This window comes from Chanodichthys erythropterus, chromosome 16, assembly GCF_024489055.1.
Source record: "Chanodichthys erythropterus isolate Z2021 chromosome 16, ASM2448905v1, whole genome shotgun sequence".
In the NCBI taxonomy this organism is placed as follows: Eukaryota; Metazoa; Chordata; class Actinopteri; order Cypriniformes; family Xenocyprididae; genus Chanodichthys; species Chanodichthys erythropterus.
Genome location: NC_090236.1, coordinates 3,827,501 through 3,845,696, shown reverse-complemented (window position 1 = coordinate 3,845,696; position 18,196 = coordinate 3,827,501). Strand labels below are relative to the sequence as shown.

General features: G+C 38.0%; 1 protein-coding gene across 3 annotated transcripts in view; it reads right to left on the bottom strand.

Annotated features, from left to right (window-relative positions):
* efr3a (EFR3 homolog A (S. cerevisiae)) overlaps positions 1-18,196 on the bottom strand; it is a 65,407-nt gene that overhangs the window by 23,492 nt on the left and 23,719 nt on the right. For all 3 annotated transcript variants that reach the window (XM_067362604.1, XM_067362606.1, XM_067362605.1), the window contains 5 exons: positions 17,688-17,815; positions 14,758-14,908; positions 13,447-13,568; positions 12,507-12,656; positions 8,980-9,084 (listed from right to left, as the gene is read on the bottom strand). In XM_067362604.1, the coding sequence (XP_067218705.1) occupies positions 8,980-9,084; positions 12,507-12,656; positions 13,447-13,568; positions 14,758-14,908; positions 17,688-17,815 (656 nt within the window). The remainder of the gene's footprint in view (positions 1-8,979; positions 9,085-12,506; positions 12,657-13,446; positions 13,569-14,757; positions 14,909-17,687; positions 17,816-18,196) is intronic.

Genomic DNA, 18,196 nt, shown 5'->3' with positions numbered 1-18,196 from the left:
AAAAATGAATGGCTGTTTGAAGCATTTTAAAAACTTCACTAGCGCAGTTACTTTGTTTGCACAGTTTCCGTGGTAACCGCTGCAAGCTGCTGTTCCATCAGCGCCCTCTGCTGTCAGAGTGAAAGCGCACTTTCATTCAGCTCGTCTCCTTCACTCGTTCCGCCATGTGCTTCTCGAGCACGTTGTGATTGTTTACATCTGAGCGGGTGTCCTTTTGACGCAGAATACAGCGCTGTTGTGCATTTTATACGATTGATGGGTAAAGTATTCTTAATTGCCTTATAAAAAATTAATAATTGGTAATTAATTATTATTTACGGTATTCTGAAGTGCCGATGATTACAATATCGCGCATTTTCATTATCACGATTTATCGCATTACCGAATATCGGCACAAGTCTAAGCTTCATTTTCTTGTACATCGAACCATCCTGTCACAAGTCTTACTGTGTGTATTGATACATTATCATTCTGATAAACGGCATGTCCTTCAGGGTACAATGTTTGAAGCATTAGCTGCACATGGTCCTCCAGAATGGTCCTTGACAGCCCATCAAGCACAGTAGGGAAAAGCCATGATATTGCAGTCCAAACCCCTTTTCTTCACTCTGGGCAGCAACAGAACAGTGTTAAAGGATTAGTCCACTTTTAAATAAAATTTTCCTGATAATTTATTCACCCCAATGTCATCCAAGATGTTCATGTCTTTCTTTCTTCAGTCGAAAAGAAATTAAGGTTTTTGATGAAAACATTCCAGGATTATTCTCCTTATAGTGGACTTTAATCGCCTACAGACGGTTGAAGGTCAAAATGACAGTTTCAGTGCAGCTTCAAAGGACTTTAAACAATACCAGACGAAGAATAAGGGTCTTATCTAGCGAAACGATCGGCCATTTTCTTTAAAAAAATACAACTGTATATGCTTTATAAACACAAATTATCGGCTTGCACATGCTTCCGCTTTTCTGTAATTTTTTTCAAAAAGAACTGGTGCTGCGTTCGTTCTGTAAGTTGAATAGGGAAGGCGTAGGACATATGGCGTAAGCGTTTTGAAGAATACAGAAAGCGGAAGCACGTGCAAGGCGATAATGTGTGTTTATAAAGCATATACAGTTGTATTTTATTTGAAAATGACCGATCATTTCACTAGATAAGACCCTTATTCCTCATCTGGTATCGTTTAAAGCCTTTTGAAGCTGCACTGAAACTGTCATTTTGACCTTCAACCGTCTGGAGGCCATTGAAGTCCACTATAAAGGAGAATAATCCTGGAATGTTTTCATCAAAAACCTCAATTTCTTTTCGACTGACGAAAGAAAGACATGAACATATTGGATGACAAGGGGGTGAGTAAATTATCAGGAAAATTTTATTTAAAAGTGGACTAATCCTTTAAGCCTCTTTTGGGCTTCTCCACAGTAAGACCCATGGATGTGGAAAAGACAGTGAAGGTGGACTCATCAGAGAACAATACATGTTTCACATTATCCACAGCCCAAGATTTGCACTGTTGGCACTAACGAAACTGACATTTGGCATTGGCACAAGTGACCGAAGGTTTGGCTATAGCAGTTTGACATCCCTTCCACAGCTTCCTCTTGCTTCAGCAATTACTCATGTTGGATGTGGCTCATCCTACGTGTTGGTATTACCCTGGAAACCATAGCACTCGATACATCACAAAGACTTGCTGTCCTGGTCACAGATGAGCCAGCGAGACTCGCACCAACAATTTGTCCACTTTTGAACTCTAATAAGTCTCCCATTGTGTTGTGAGGATTGAAATATTTCTGCTCTTACTGATGGAATGTAAAATCAGAGAAGATTTGCCACCAGACTGCACATATAGGCGTGAAGCCTTCAACACTATACTGGCCAGTGTTTCAGTTTCATTGTCCAACCCCTGTGTCACAAAATGGAAGAAAAGACTAATCGCAACTACTGTTTCATGTCGACTTTAAAGGCTCATGTGCAAGGCCACAGACAACTACGTTTAATACAGGTGTTTGGAGTTGATTCTAGCACCGGTGTCTGTCACATCGAGCACGGTGGCTTCACTCAACAGAAGCTGCGATGCGGAAAACTTGAGCATTCCTGCACTGCAACACAAATCCTGTTTCCACACCTCTATCTCTCCTCTTTTCCGCAGTCTGATCTAACTCAAAAACCTCTATGCCACCATCCTCTCCCTTCCTGCTGTCGCCATGGTAACGTCAATCTGATCTCACCCCCCATCCGATGCGGGCTATTTTTAGAACGCCTGAAATCCCCCTCCACCCAAAAAAAGCTCTCGCTGTCTGTCTCTGCGAACACCAGCTTTATGTGTTATCAGAGGTACAGATATCTGCCCTGGAGCTCAACGTTCCCTCAAAACCTCACACAAGTTTAATAAATACAGAGCACACAGCGAACAGCTTAATCAGGAGAGAGTTAGAAAAAGAGCGAGACATGAGAGAAGGAGAGATGTGATGGAGAAGGTGAGGGAGCGTGATAGAGAAAGAGACGTGCTCGAGAGCCCCTCGGCGCTTTGATATTCTCTTTATACAGACATCTCACTCAGCGCTAATTGGCCAATGACTGAGATGAGCCAAAACGGTCTCATTAATGAGCCCTGAGAGTGTCTGCACATACGCCATACACACACACTGCATACGACTGCATGTGTCTGAATTGTGTGCTAATAAGCTACAGATGGAGACCAGGTCAGAGCAGTCAAACCGAGAGCTGCTCATTTACACACGATGGCAAAGTCAAAGCAGCTCATCTTCAGCTCTGAATCTAAAGTTTCACCTTCAGCCTCCATTAAACTCATCGACAGACATACACATATACAGACCTATAGTAGAGGACTTATTCTTTAACTTACAGCACAGAAATGCTAATATTTTTGTAAAGCTAAGGTTTTTATTAATGCATGCTCTAATATGATTGGACAATAGAGTTTCACAGTTTCCACAAAAAAAAAAAAAAAAAAGGTCAACTGGCAACATGATTGGGTATAAAAAGAGCCTCTCAGAGTGGCAGTGTCTCTCAGAAGTCAAGACAGGCAGAGGATCACCAATTCCCCCAATGCTGTGGTGAAAAATAGTGGAGCAATATCAGAAAGGAGTTTCTCAGAGAAAAATTGCAAAGAGTTTGAATTTATTATCATCTACAGTGCATAATATCATCCAAAGATTCAGAGAATCTGGAACAATCTCTGTGCATAAGGGTCAAGGCCGAAAAACCATACTGGATGCCCGTGATCTTCGGGACCTTAGACGGCACTGCATCACATGCAGGAATGCTACTGTAATGGAAATCACAACATGGGCTCAGTAATACTTCCAGAAAACATTGTCGGTGAACACAATCCACCGTGCCATTCGCCGTTGCCGGCTAAAACTCTATAGGTCAAAAAAGAAGCCATACCTAAACATGATCCAGAAGCGCAGACGTTTTATCTGGGTCAAGGCTCATTTAAAATGGACTGTGGCAAAGTGGAAAACTGTTCTGTGGTCAGATGAATCAAAATTTGAAGTTCTTTTTGGAAAACTGGGACGCCATGTTATCCGGACTAAAGAGGACAAGGACAACCCAAGTTGTTATCAGCGCTCAGTTCAGAAGCCTGCATCTCTGATGGTATGGGGTTGCATGAGTGCATGTGGCATGGGCAGCTTACACATCTGGAAAGGCACCATCAATGCTGAAAGGTATATCCAAGTTCTAGAACAACATATGCTCCCATCCAGACGTTGTCTCTTTCAGGGAAGACCTTGTATTCAACCTCATATCCAACATGACAATGCCAGACCACACACTGCATCAATTACAACATCATGGCTGCATAGGAGGAGGATCCGGGTACTGAAATGGCCAGCCTGCAGTCCAGATCTTTCACCCATAGAAAACATTTGGCGCATCATAAAGAGGAAGATGCGACAAAGAAGACCTAAGACAGTTGAGCAACTAAAAGCCTGTATTAGACAAGAATGGGACAACATTCCTATTCCTAAACTTGAGCAACTTGTCTCCTCAGTCCCCAGACGTTTGCAGACTGTTATAAAAAGAAGAGGGGATGCCACACAGTGGTAGACATGGCCTTGTCCCAACTTTTTTGAGATGTGTTGATGCCATGAAATTTAAAATCAACTTACTTTTCCCTTAAAATTATACATTTTCTCAGTTTAAACATTCAATATGTCATCTATGTAGTATTCTGAATAAAATATTGAAATTTGAAACTTCCACATCATTGCATTCTGTTTTTATTCACAATTTGTATAGTGTCCCAACTTTTTTGGAATCGGGTTTGTATATAATAATTCTAATAAACACATTTTTTCAAGTATAAACAGTATATTTCAATACTTAAATCACATTTCAGTGCATTATAAAAACTGGTTTTAATGCGTCAAGCTCTGCATCATAATGAAATAGTCATCATTAGACCATTCCCTCGCTTATAAAATGACCTGGAAATGACTTTAATGTTCCTCTAGACTTGCCTGGATGTGAGCTGCATGAAACAGGGGAACATTAGTGCTAATGGAGGAAAAAAAACAGCTCTAATATGATGAGATATTCAAGTAATAAGCCACAAGAGGACAAGCTACAGAGATCTTACTGTAGTTAAGAGTTAAGCATGATATGAAAGTTATGAATTTGACTGATGTGCATTCACAAAATAGCTGAGAATTTAGCTACAGGTTTCTTTTGATGAACAGATCTCTTAATTTATAATATATAGTTGTACTTCAATATTTAATACTGTTAAACTAATTCAAATACTGCATACTGCATTCATTGTGTACGGTCTACTTATGTAATACAGAGTAAAAAAAAGGGGGGGTTTTGCTGCTTGTCTAATTTAATTAAAATGAGCAGATACAATTTTTGTACATTTTATCATGCATGTAATTAATTTAAATTTGTAAAATGAAAGTTTGCTTAACCTATTTGCATTGAGATGAACAAATTTTCACTGCCATAAGGGAGTGTACAGAAATCTAGATCCAGACTGACACGGACACACTGGAAAATGATGCGTGCATTTTTAATCTAACATCATCCGTCCATGTAGTTTATTTTATTAAGTACTCTGATAAATTAAAATATGGTTATTTCCTTAATTATTTTTGTAAGGAAGGAAAAAAAAAAATCAATAGCTAATATTTGGCTATTTATAAATAGCCAAAAATGTATTAAAATATGTAATGTTATTATGAATACAAAATCCAGCTTAATGCTTTTCACTTTTTATAGTATCTTGAATTTAAGGTCAGCTAGAAAAAGAAACTCTAGAGGAGCATTTTGCTAATTATATACACTCGCTCTCAGGAGCTCAAGTGTGGTACCATGATAGGTTGCCACCTGTGCAATAAGTCCATTCGAGAAATTTCCTCACTACTCAATATTCCACAGTCAACTGTTAGTGGTATCATAACAAAGTGCAAGCAATTAGGAACAACAGCAACTCAGCCATGAAGTGGTAGGCCATGTTAAATCACAGAGCGGGGTCAGCGCATGCTGAGGCGCACAGTGTGCAGAAGTTGCCAACTTTCTGCAGAGTCAATACATACAGACCTCCAAACTTCGTGTGGCCTTCAGATTAGCTCAAGAACAGTGCGTAGAAAGCTTCATGGAATGGGTTTCCATGGCCAAAGCATGCCGCCGCTGGACTTATCTTTCAGAATCTGGAAGTAAGGTGTGGGAGTTCATTTTTAGTCCATCTCTTATCCTGAAATGTCCGTCTTGCAGAGATGGACTAAAAATGATCTTCCAAAACTTACTGCCAGATTCTGGAAGATAAATTCTTCAAACAGTGGTAAAAGAGGATGTGGAGCTGGTCCTTCAGGAGTCACTCTCAAGCTGTCTGTCTATAAGGCCTATAAAAACCCAGTCTTCATGTATTTTATAACACTTCAGCTTGTGATTCTTATTAAGTGCGGGTCATTTTTTAGGATTCTTTAGCTAACCTAAGTCTCTGAGATCCTGACACCCTGCACTTCTGGAGACTCCAGGTAGGTTGCAGTTCTGGAAAATGGTGGTGCTGGAGACTAAAGGGTTCCTGATGGTTTCACACTTAATTCTTCACCTTAATTCTTTTGCAGTTAACATGTGTCTTTTCTTTTCCACCTGTTTTGGTATGACCCCACTGACCCAATGAGCATTTGGCTGTCCCTTGGTCATGCTTTAACTTTGCAATTTCTAGTATTGCATTAGTATTGCGTCCTTCTCATGAGTATTTAATAATTTTTGACTTTTCAAAATTTCTTTTTTGCCTGTAAAAGTAAACCTGCCTAATAATTCTGCACACCTGAATATAAGGCATTTTTCATTTCCAGCCTTCATGAACAATTATATATCACTTATAAATTATTAAAAACAATATTAATAGTAGTTATTAGGATTGATGTGGATTGGAATTGGTAAAATGTGCTTGCCTAATAATTCTGCACACAGTGTATACATATATATTGTTCTTCAATATTTAATTTATGTTTTAATTTAACCTTTAATATTACCAACTGATTATAGTAATGTACCAACTTTAGTTTAGTTTAGATTTTTTTTCCTTGAGAAAATTTGCCATGTACTGTACTCGATATGAATCGAATCAATGAATCTAACCCTAACCCTTAATATGACAGAAATGAATTGAATAGAAATTTACTGAATTTAATCAAATAAATTTTTTGCATTATTTAGTTTTATTTATAATTAATTTAATTGGTTTTGTTTCATTAAACTACATTTTGTTTTGCATTAAACTATTATTGAATAAATAATGCTGTCACACTGCAGATTAGATCTCAACAGTCTCAATGAAATGATGAAGTTCTTAAAATGTTACACTGATTCTGAGTATGTGAAATCAGGGAAAGCCCATATGAATGGCAATATCAAATGTCGATATGACAGGAAAGTCACTAGGAGTCAGTGTGCAAACAGAGACACATATTTGCATCTATATACATAACCCATTTAACACATAAATCAAGCCCAGAACAGCTGGATTCAGACACAATAATTCCTTTAACACAAAACAGAGCCATCTGGGCATTTTCTGCATGATGTTTGTGTTGAGACCAGAATGAATGAATCCCATCATGCCCACAGCGTGCGAGGAAGCAGACGAGCAGCTGACAGCAGCATCGGCGTCTGGACACCTGAGCTCGGAGGCTAACACCGCACAGCGTGCTTGTCTGAAAACATCTGCGTGTCTCTGTGTGTCTCAAAGTGCTCTGGCACCCTTTGCATACGAGTATGGGCTGCATATTTGAGACTAGGGTTCACTGATCTCAGAACACCTGATTCATTTTGAAAATGTTATCATTGTCTTGCATGCTTTCAATTTTCTCTTGCAATCCCTGCTCACGGTCAACCCTGAACAGCGATTAATGGAAACTGACATGCTTGAAAAGCTGAAACGGCCACACATATTTTAGCTTGTGCGCTTGTGTGTGTGTGTTACAGTGTTACTTAAAAAGGTATAATACCAATATTTCGAAGTAATGTGAAGAATAAAAGCTTACGTTTATATGCATGATTTTAGAAAGTATTCAATGCATTTATTATGGAATTTAATATTCAGAACAACAATAAAACCTAGTGTGTTAGGGGGGCATGTAAAAGCTTCAGTGTTTAGTGTGTGAGACTGTTGTGGAGGAGATGACGTGATCTTAAATATGTTTCCAAAGCACAAAAAGTGTGTTAGCAGCAGATCCTTTAAGTCCTGTAATTTGTGAGATGATGCCTCCATGAATCGGATTGGTTTGTTCAGCACATTCCCCAGATTACTTGAATTTGGAGGCCAAGTCATGCCCATTTTTGGTGCTTTTGGTGGTGGACAGGGGTCAGTATGGGCATCCTGACTGATCTGCGGCTATGCAGCCCCATACGCAACAAACTGCGATGCACTGTGTATTCTGACACCTTTCTATCAGAACCAGCATTAACTTCTTGAGCAATTTTAGCAGTAGCTCATCTGCTGGATCAGACCACACGGGCCAGCCTTCAATCAATGAGCCATGGCCGCTTATGACCCTGTCGCCGGTTCACCACTGTTCCTTCCTTAGACCTTTTGATAGATACTGATCACTGCAGACCGCGAACACCCCACAAGAGTTTTTGGAGATGCTCTGAGCCAGTCGTCTAGCCATCACAATTTGGCCCTTGTCAAATTCACTCAAATCCTTAAACTTGGCCATTTTTCCTGCTTCTAACACTTGCTGCCTAATATATCCCAGCCACTAACATGTGCTGTGATGAAGAGCTAATCAGTGTTATTCTCTTTAACTGTTAGTGGTCAAAATATTATGCCTAATCGGTATATATATACTGTATTGTAGAGCTCCATGTTTCTGGATAAATTGAAAATAATAATTATTATTATTTTTTTAAATAGAGATCACAATTCTCCCATGATTCTGAATAGACAACTAAACAATAAATGTAATTTACCAGAGGTTCTGACAACACGTTAATTGCTGCAGTCTACTTAAAAATTATTTAATTCATTTGAATTAACTTTTTTTTAATTGGTCTGAATGAATGATTCAACGACTCTCACTCATAAAGACTTCACTTGACTCATTACTGGATGAATTGGTGTTTCTTTTTACTGAAAATCTATACTAAATCTATACTAAATCAAAGCCTATTAAAGTGAATCCCATGATATATGGGATTCCCATAGCAGCAAAAAAGAAAGTTATAAAAATCATCTTGCAACTGCACTAGCAATGTCAAAATAGCTCCTGGGCTAGAAGTGTGCTGTTAAAAATTAGGGCAAATTGTTAATTCATGGTACCCTGCTCACAATGTGATGTTACCACAGCAACAAGCCCAGTGATAAAACAACCTCAACAAGCTTGTTAATTTTACTGTAATTAGCGAATAATGACTGAACCACTGATGTTGCCATAGGGACAATTCAAACAATAGTCTTGGATAATGGTGCCTATAGCACATTGTAGCCATGGCAATGGTACTTACACCAGTACGGGGCGCACTGCATTGTTCATGTTGCCGTAAGCAGCGCGACCCAGCAATTCTCGAAAGCAACTCTCCGCCAATGAAGCCGGATTTTCCTCTCCAGCCCTGAAAGAGAGAAAGAGAGAGATTCATATAAGAGCACATGTACTAAACTCTGTCATTTACAATGTGTGGTTTTACGCTCTGCATTCTGATGTCAAATACACAAGTGCAATAAATGATGCATTAAAGACCTGTGAGGAGGAAACCCAGCCACCTCTCCCTTCCACACACACACACACACACACACTCTTTGTCCTTTCAGCTCACCGGCAGCCCATGGAAAGCAATTAACAGAATCTGACGACCTTGAAAAGCTGAAAACCACACAACTCTGCATACATATCAGTTGTGTCTATGCGTTTTCTGGAGCCAATAATAGTCACACATCCAACCTAATCAGAGTTCTGTATATTAAATCAACAGCAAACAGTGCCTATGCTTTTTAAAGGAATACAAGCATACTGCTTACTTCACAGTATATACTGTATATTAATCCGGATACATTTGAAAATAGCGTTTTCATTTCAAAAAGCTCTCTGTCCACACTAGCCTTTTCCAAACGTTTCTCATCCACACTGAAACGTCGCAAAAAGCTAAATTCACCTTACTCTGCATGCGTAAAACCTCACTGAGATGATAGATGGAACAGACATAATAAAGTTCTCATGCTATTCTTCTGGCAGGATTGTTTTATTTAGCAAAATATCTCACCATTCACTGTGAGTGGACAGATCACACTTATTCACCATATGTTGGGTCTAAAATGCAACTGCTCTAACTGTTCTAATGTTTCGCAACAGGACAGCAATTGCGAGTAAATTTTCTGTTATCTTTGCAGGACTGCGAAATGAAGAGTGTACAAAGTAACATTAGCAACATTAATAACTTTAGCAACAGTGTGAAAGTGAATGGCACAGGCACAATACCAATATAACACATCTATCGATACAATGTGTGTGACATCATGACTAAACATGCGTCATCAATTTCAAATACCTCTGTTTTTACACTCCACACTACAACGCGAAAACAGCATTTTCAAATTAATCCTTGGGAAAGCATTTTCAAAAACCTACATTTTTGCAGAGAAATTATTATTATTTTTTTTTTATGAAAATGTATTAGTGTGGACAAGGCCTTAATACCTTTTTTTATTTTGCAGTGAAATATTACATTAGTAATATGTATTTTTATTATTATTATTTTATAGTCATATTGACGTACATGTCACAAAATCTTAGGCCAAATTGTGCAGCCCTACAAACAAGCACATTAAATTTCTTTTTCAGTAAACCTTGATCTATAACGATAACAACACAGAGGAACAATATCGTTGGAATCACTTTCTGTGCAATTTTTTCTAGCTTACGTATGATTTAAAAAAAAAAAAACCTGACAGTCAATCAGAATACAACCTGCATTTTAACCAAACTTTGTGTAGAAATTATAAATAAAGAGTTAAAGTTAATGTAATTTCAACTGAAACAGGAAGATGGGGCAGGCCATATCAAACAGCCCCTCCCTATTTTTTAAAAATAGCCAATAGTGTTTTGTTTATATCACAGCTCGGCTAGAGCCGTTAAACTCGGTAAAGCCTCAGTTTCATACGAATCTCTAACTATTTCTAAATATAGCATTCTGTGCAGAATTCAAATGGGTACGTTTTGTGGTGCACTGACTCGTGCATATGATCCGCTCTGTGCTGTCGTGTCTCTGGACTGGAGCAGACTGTGTGCGTGCTGCGGCGGTTTGTGTGGAAAGCATATTTAATCGAATTAATCGTCTTAATCGTTCTCTGTCTCCTATATAGTGCACTATGTGCCATTTACCATGTAGAAAATAGTAAATGTGTGAACAAGTGACCAAGTTTAGCTGCAGCTTCAGTATCAGTTTATAACATAGGGGGGTGTGACACTAGGGCTGGGCGATATATCGAATGCTTTTGTCACGCGCATTTCGTCAGTAAAGCCGGTTCCCTGATTACCGCTAAATCGCCATCACCTGCTTTCAAATGAAACGGCATTTAATAGACAGAGCCGTAGTTCACTGACAAGCCACGCAATTTCGCGTACAATATCGATATGAATCGCCGTCGATATTGAACGCGATATTGTGTGGCCCTTTTAAATGCCGCTTCATTTGAAAGCAGGTGATGGCGATTTAGTGGTAATCAGGGAACCGGCTTTACTGACGAAATGCGCGTGACAAAAGCATTCGATATATCGCCCAGCCCTATGTGACACTTTAGATTCTAGAGAGCATTTGATTGGACAGAAGATTCGATGAGAAGCTGAAGTCTGCGCTGATGTCATGAAAATCCATGATCCATTTTAGCGTGAGAGACTGTAAGTTTTGAATGCTTATATCTCCTAAATGCGAATTTTGTCATTGTTCTGGAACACACCAGCTTATTCATAATCTTAAGGCTAACATATTCATACTAGAAGCTAAAAACTCAAATTTTGATTTCAGGGGGACTTCAAGGAAAGGTTTTCAAATCATGGTTAATATCAATAATATACTATTCGACAAGTCCAGCACATTGCATTGTGGGACAGAGCACCCTGACCATATGTACTAGTCATACACTGCACATTTTAACTAATGTAGTAGATCTGGTTATTCTATGCATACAGAAAACATGCATACTATTGCAATAGTAGTATGAATAGTATAGTAGATTAAGCAATTTCTGAACATATTCTTTACAACTGTATGCATCTAGAAAGTAATTGCAGTAAATAATGAAGTGAATTACACATTTCTAAAACAAGGCGGTTTTAATTTATTCTGAGAGATAAGCTTTCAGATGAGAAGAGAGTCCTCTGTGACATTAGCAGTTCAGGTGTCGTTCCAGCCCATCTTACACACGTCAATCAAACGTAGCCCTGTTTTGTGTTTGCAACCTTAATCACCAATCGATACACTAGATCGGATTTCAGCTCCTGATTATAGGGTAGAGGGAAACGATTGATGATTCCGTACGCAAAAACACAAACAGGCAATTAAACTTAAATATTCTGTGCACACAGGAGCCCTTATCTGAGGCACACTCACGTTTTATTCTCACAAACACACCTTTAAAGGAATCAGATATCCTTGATTGCCCTCTACATGTGGACCTCCAAAGCTCCCTTATCAAGGAAATCTCTCTTCCTCCCTACCTCTCTGTGTTTGGTGGTGTTATTCAGTGTGTGGTACAGAACAAAAATCATCAAGCACAAACTGAAAAGCAATCTGAGTATGAAAATATCAAGTATTCAAAATTAAATGATTTCCCCTGCTCGAGTGTGTGTGTGTGTGTGTTCCCAATGAAGAAAACAGCTTTTAAATCATATTATTTTTTATTTTTTTTTTTTTAAATGTGAGTGTTTGAGTTTAAGGGTAGTGTTAGGGGATAGAATATAAGGTTTGTACAGTATAAAAATCATTATGTCTATGGAAAGTCCCCATATAACATGGAAACCCAACGTCTGTGTGTGTACCTCTCGGAGTCCTCATTATCTTGCATGTTGAACAGCATGGAGGGGATGAGTTTATCCATGTGTTGAGGTTCCCAGATGATTGCCTGGAGTTCATCATTCACAGTCTTTCTGACGACACCCTGGAGACCCTTAATGCCTGCTACACGGATCCTACAGCAGGAACATGTTAAATAACTTATAGTTTGGTCCCAAAAGTTTGAATCTGACTGTATTAGTTAATACAATATCAAAGCAATTGGCATCTGGAAACTAATTATGCTAGACTTTTTTTCAATGCTAATTTCAGAAGCCACCTATGGACTATTTTGGGCTAGTGATTGAATTATTTGTTACATATCTAGTGTCTTTTTTTATAAAATATAATAATAATAATAATAATATTGAAAACAGAGTGTAAATATATATATAATATATATATATTAATATATATAATAATATATACAATTTAAATGAACTGTTTTCTATGGTATTTGAAAAAAAGTTATTTATTCCTGTGATGGCAAAGTTGAAATTTCAGCATCATTACTCCAGTCTTCAGTGTCACATGATCCTTCAGGAATCATTCAGATATGCTGATTTGGTGCTCAAGAAACATGTATTATTAGTATCAATGTTGAAAACGGTTGTGCTACTTAATATTTTGTGGAAAATGTGAAATATTTTTTAAGGATTATTTGATGACAGTTCATAATATAATATAATATAATATAATATAATATAATATAATATAATATAATATAATATAATATAATATAATATAATATAATATAATATAATATAATATAATATAATATAATATAATATAATATAATATAATAATATAATATAATATAATATAATATTATAATATAATATAATATAATATAATATAAATGTTTTTTTTTTTCTTTTATTAACAGCCCAACATAAAACAACCATAGACAGACACTAATGCACACACCTGCTGCGAGTTTCGGGGTCCTCGTGTGTGGAATGACACATGGCACTGAACTGCGAGACGAAAAAGTCGTATCTGCGATGGTAAGAGGGCGTATCCTCCTCAATGTTTGCGAACTTCACAAACTACATGGAATCAGAGACACACAGAATGATTATGTCAGAAAAACACATAACCACACCCAATCTTTTGCTGTCTCACACAATGAAAGAATCAAAAACACTCCCACACAAAAGTGTGATGGCGATACCCCCTTTCCATGATGTGCAGAGGAAGTTACTGCTATCAGCCGATAAGTATGACATCTCGTTAGACAAGCGTTCATGTGCATATGTATGTATCACTGTCTGCTTGAAATAAACAGGGGGTCCATATTTGACATTTGTAGGTCTGGTTTCACAGACAGGGCTTAGATTAAGCCAGGAGTAGGCCTTAGTTAAATTAGGACATTTAGGTAGCTTTTATAAACGTGCCTTAGAGAAAAAACATTACTGCATTTTGAGACAAAACAATGGCACTTTGAGCGCTGTTGAGCGGATTCGTAAACACATCTGATTGGTCATTGTGTTTACAGCTCATCGGATATGTCTGTGATTGGCTACAATGATCAACGCATGGGAGTGTTTGAAAGCACATGAAAGTGTTTGAATTTGAAAGCTTTTTGAATGCGGGAGCGTTTGAAAGCAGGCCTCTGTTAGTCAATCACAGACATATTCGATGAGCCGTCAACACAATGACCAATCAGAGGTGTTTATGAATCCGCTCAACAGCGCTCAAAGCATCACAATTTTAAAATTTCAGTACCGACTTGGTACTGAAGTCGGTACTTTTGACAACTCTAATGTGATGTGAACAGTCATATGTTAATGTACTCATGCAGTCAATACCGTGACGATATCTGAATGACCCGCTTTAGCGAGGACATTAAATAATATCTCATGTTACTGATAAAATGAAGTTTCGGGCTTCAATAGATGATGCAATGTTCAAAACACACAAACAACTCAATGCAGTAGAATCTTTGCAATGAAATGCTTCAGATCCTCTGTGAGCAGATATGAAAAACCCAGATGAGGAATAACACAGCAGAAAATTGAGCGAGCAGAGAGAGAGAGGGAGAGAGGGAGAGAGAGAAAGAGAGAGAGGGAGCGAGAGCAAGAGACTGAAAGAGAGAATAAAGGGAAAAAAGCCCCGTAACAAATGGCAGAATAACAGTCAAAGGCATTTCTCATCTTCCACCTGAATCTCTGATGTCTCCTGCTGAGATTTGGGACTGCATCTCTCAGGTTTGATCAGTCACACAGATAAACTTACCGAGTTGGTGCCCAGCACTTGTAAATCTGGTTCTCTGGATTCCAGCAGTTTTGCTACCATGTGTAAGAAGCTCTCCACAAATGGCTTGATACTCTGGGAATGACACGCCATCAACAACTGATCCAATGCCTCCATTGCTATCACCACGTACCTGTGCACACACACACACACACGAAACAGGGTCCAAAATGAACAAGTGCCAAGCTCCAAATATAAGTATAAATAATAAAACTGTAAGTAAATAAATAATAAAATGTTAGGAATGATAGTCTGAACATCTCTGATGTAACATTCAAAGCATATACACTCTTAAAAATAAAGGTTGCAAAAGGGGGTTTTCGCAGTAATGTCATAGAACAACCAATTTTGGTTCCCCAAAGGACCTTCTAATGAACAGTTCTTAAAAGAAACATTTTTTTCCCAATGAGAAGAACATTTTAATAATCTAAAGAACCTTTTCCACTATTAACAACCTTTTGTGCACTGGAAAGTTCCCTTATTTTTTTAAAGGTTCTTAATTGAACCAATAGGATCCAGAAGGTTTCATAGTTCCAAACTACTGGTGGAAGTTATGGGTGACCCTGAATAGTCGACGATTCGATGCTTCGATGGAAGGAGCCTGATTCAACTACCAATCTCACAGTCGAATCTTCGCAGTGGTGTTATGAGACGAGATATGGCGGTGCTCAATATCTGATTTTACATAGACCTACCGGTTTTCTCCTAATAAGTTAATATACAGCCTATTATAATAATGCTATAAATAAAATAAGAAAGAAGCTTTTAATAAATATTTTTAATGTGCATGAATAAATCCAACCACCCCTGTGACAGAGTTAAATTTCACTTTCCATAATCCGTGACCATCAGAGGGCATCTTGGGGGCAGGGATTAAATATTTAACAATGTCTGGGATTAGAAAATCTAAAGTGTAGAATTGGATGCACTTTGAAATGGTAAAAGATAATCCAAAAAACGTAAGATGCAAGTTGTGACAACAGCTCATGTCATACTGCTTAACAACAACAAACATTCTGCACTACAGCGCAACAGCGCACTTCTGCCGGCCAGCGTTAACGAGTTGACTAGCGCACTATTTGAAAAGACTCAAACGGACACAGGCAGACCGCGTGATTACGATTAGGTAGGCCAGTTCTAATTAGATTTTTGGATGCTGTGAATGTTTAGCTAAAAAGACTGCTATTCCAGTTTAACATGTTAAAAGACAAAGTTGACAATTCTGGCTATTTTAATAATTTCTTTCATTTTAATTTATTTATTGATCACCCTGGGTTATCTAATTTAACTACTTGTGGCTTGTGTTTTGAATATGTTGAATATGTTGAATATGTTTGCACTTGTGACTTGATTATGACCATTTCATTTTTAATATTATATTTTTGTATTTATTAGAACGGTATATTCTGTTCTAATTCATTTCTGTAAATTAATTTGATGGTTTTTCGGTGCATCGATGTTGCGCTGTAGAGTTAAAGCTTGCTCGCACAGGCAATTTAGCTGATTTAATTTGATTTGCCGACATGTGAAATGCATATATGTATTTTTTAGGTTTATTCATCCAAAATGTTTTTATTCATTTTCTTCTATATCTTTGTGTGGTGTTCTGTACATCGTGGCTGTGAATGTTTATCTACATTGCCTTTCATTTCAGTTTAAAAAATATAAAAAGTCATTGTCATTTTCGTCTAACACTTGACAGGCAGTTTGGTCACTTTCTTAGAAAGTTGTTTCTCTGTGCTATGTGTGAGAGAAAATAAAAGTTGTCTTAAAGCCCGGGTATAGGCCTTACTTCATTTTCTGCATCCCACTCCATCTCGTGCACGTGAGCCTTTCAAAGTAGCCTATTCTCCGTTGGCCTTGAGCGTGGAAAGTGTTCGTGCACACTATCTAGTGGACAGCTGTTTTTCAAGCACACACATATATGATTCAACTATCAATCGACTATAGGCAATCTAATTCAAGTCTGATTTGACTATGTAAATCTGTAGTCAGGGAGACCATTAGTGCAAGTACTTTTTGGGGGAAGTACCCACTTTCAGCTTGGTTTTGCACTCCTGGACCCAGGCAGCGCAAAACCAAGGTGAATGGAGGGCTGATCTATACAGAAAAAAGCCTCAACAACCTCCAATGGCTAAAAGAACGTCACCTTGAATCCAACCAACAAACATTAAATATGCTAGTCAATATATGTATATGACCTACTGTCACTTGAATTGTCGCTCGCAACAGAAGCATGCTAAACATAAAGGAGGAATGTTTTCATAGTCCCAATAACTATTGGTGGAAGTCACTTTTTTTGGCATGTTTGCAAAGCAGAAACTGGGAACGATTTTAGTTATAGGAATGCCTTTTGGGGGGACAAAATTAGCTCCTACTTCAGAGAAGGGCCTAACCCAGTATGATATGTGACATAAGTGGACGTTGACTGGATGGATGCATGGCATACGAAACACCGCTGAAAAGCCATATAAACAAATTGTTGACATATAATTATTTCATAAACTCCACAAACATAGAAAACAGCGATGAATGGACCAACGCCTAAGTCCAGGAATATCAAACTTTACGCTACAGAGTTGTTGACATTGTTGAATGGCACACTTAAATGTCTGTCCGCTTACGTCATTTCAGAGTCCCTATAGGCGGCGCAAATGCAACCAGGAAAATGGCCCTTGTTGAACATTTTGTTCTCTGGGAAACGCACTGAAGGCTAGTTCTATAACTGAGCTTCTGTGTAACTACAGTGCAAAAGCTCCTATAGATTCCAGTAAAGACCTTAAAATAAAGAAGTATTCATGGTAGATGAACTTTTTAAAATTCACTCATCATTAGCAGGTGTGTCATGAAGTTCATTTTGCAATGTCACTAAAGCGGTGAGGGAATTAACTGTGTAATTGTATGTGTCTCACCCGTAGCGATGCCGTACCACATCTCTGCTAAGACGTTCGGCCAGGTACGCTCCAATGCGGTCCAGTTTCTCTGGTGCCGACACCGCATAAAACGTCAACTTCTCCATATCAGATTTCACCAGTCCATCCTGAGGAACACAAAAACAACAATGAACATTTGTATAAAAAAAATAAAATAAAAATATTTTTTTTGAAAACTTGGCTGTAATTTTCTGAAAAAAACTGGAACTGAACCAACAGTTTTTGCAATAAACCTTGGACTCTTTAAAGGAACACTCCACTTTTTTTTAAAATAGGCTCATTGTCCAACTCCCCTAGAGTTAAACAGTTGAGTTTTACGTAATATCATTGCACTGCTGCAGCCATGGAACGGCAGCAAAGTTCCTTGATTATTACGCCTGAATGAGAGTATAGTTCCTAGCCATATCAGCCTAGAAAATCACAACTTTTTATTTTCCGTCGGTCTTAGTACACGATTTAACTACAGAAGAGTCAAGTTTTAACTAGGA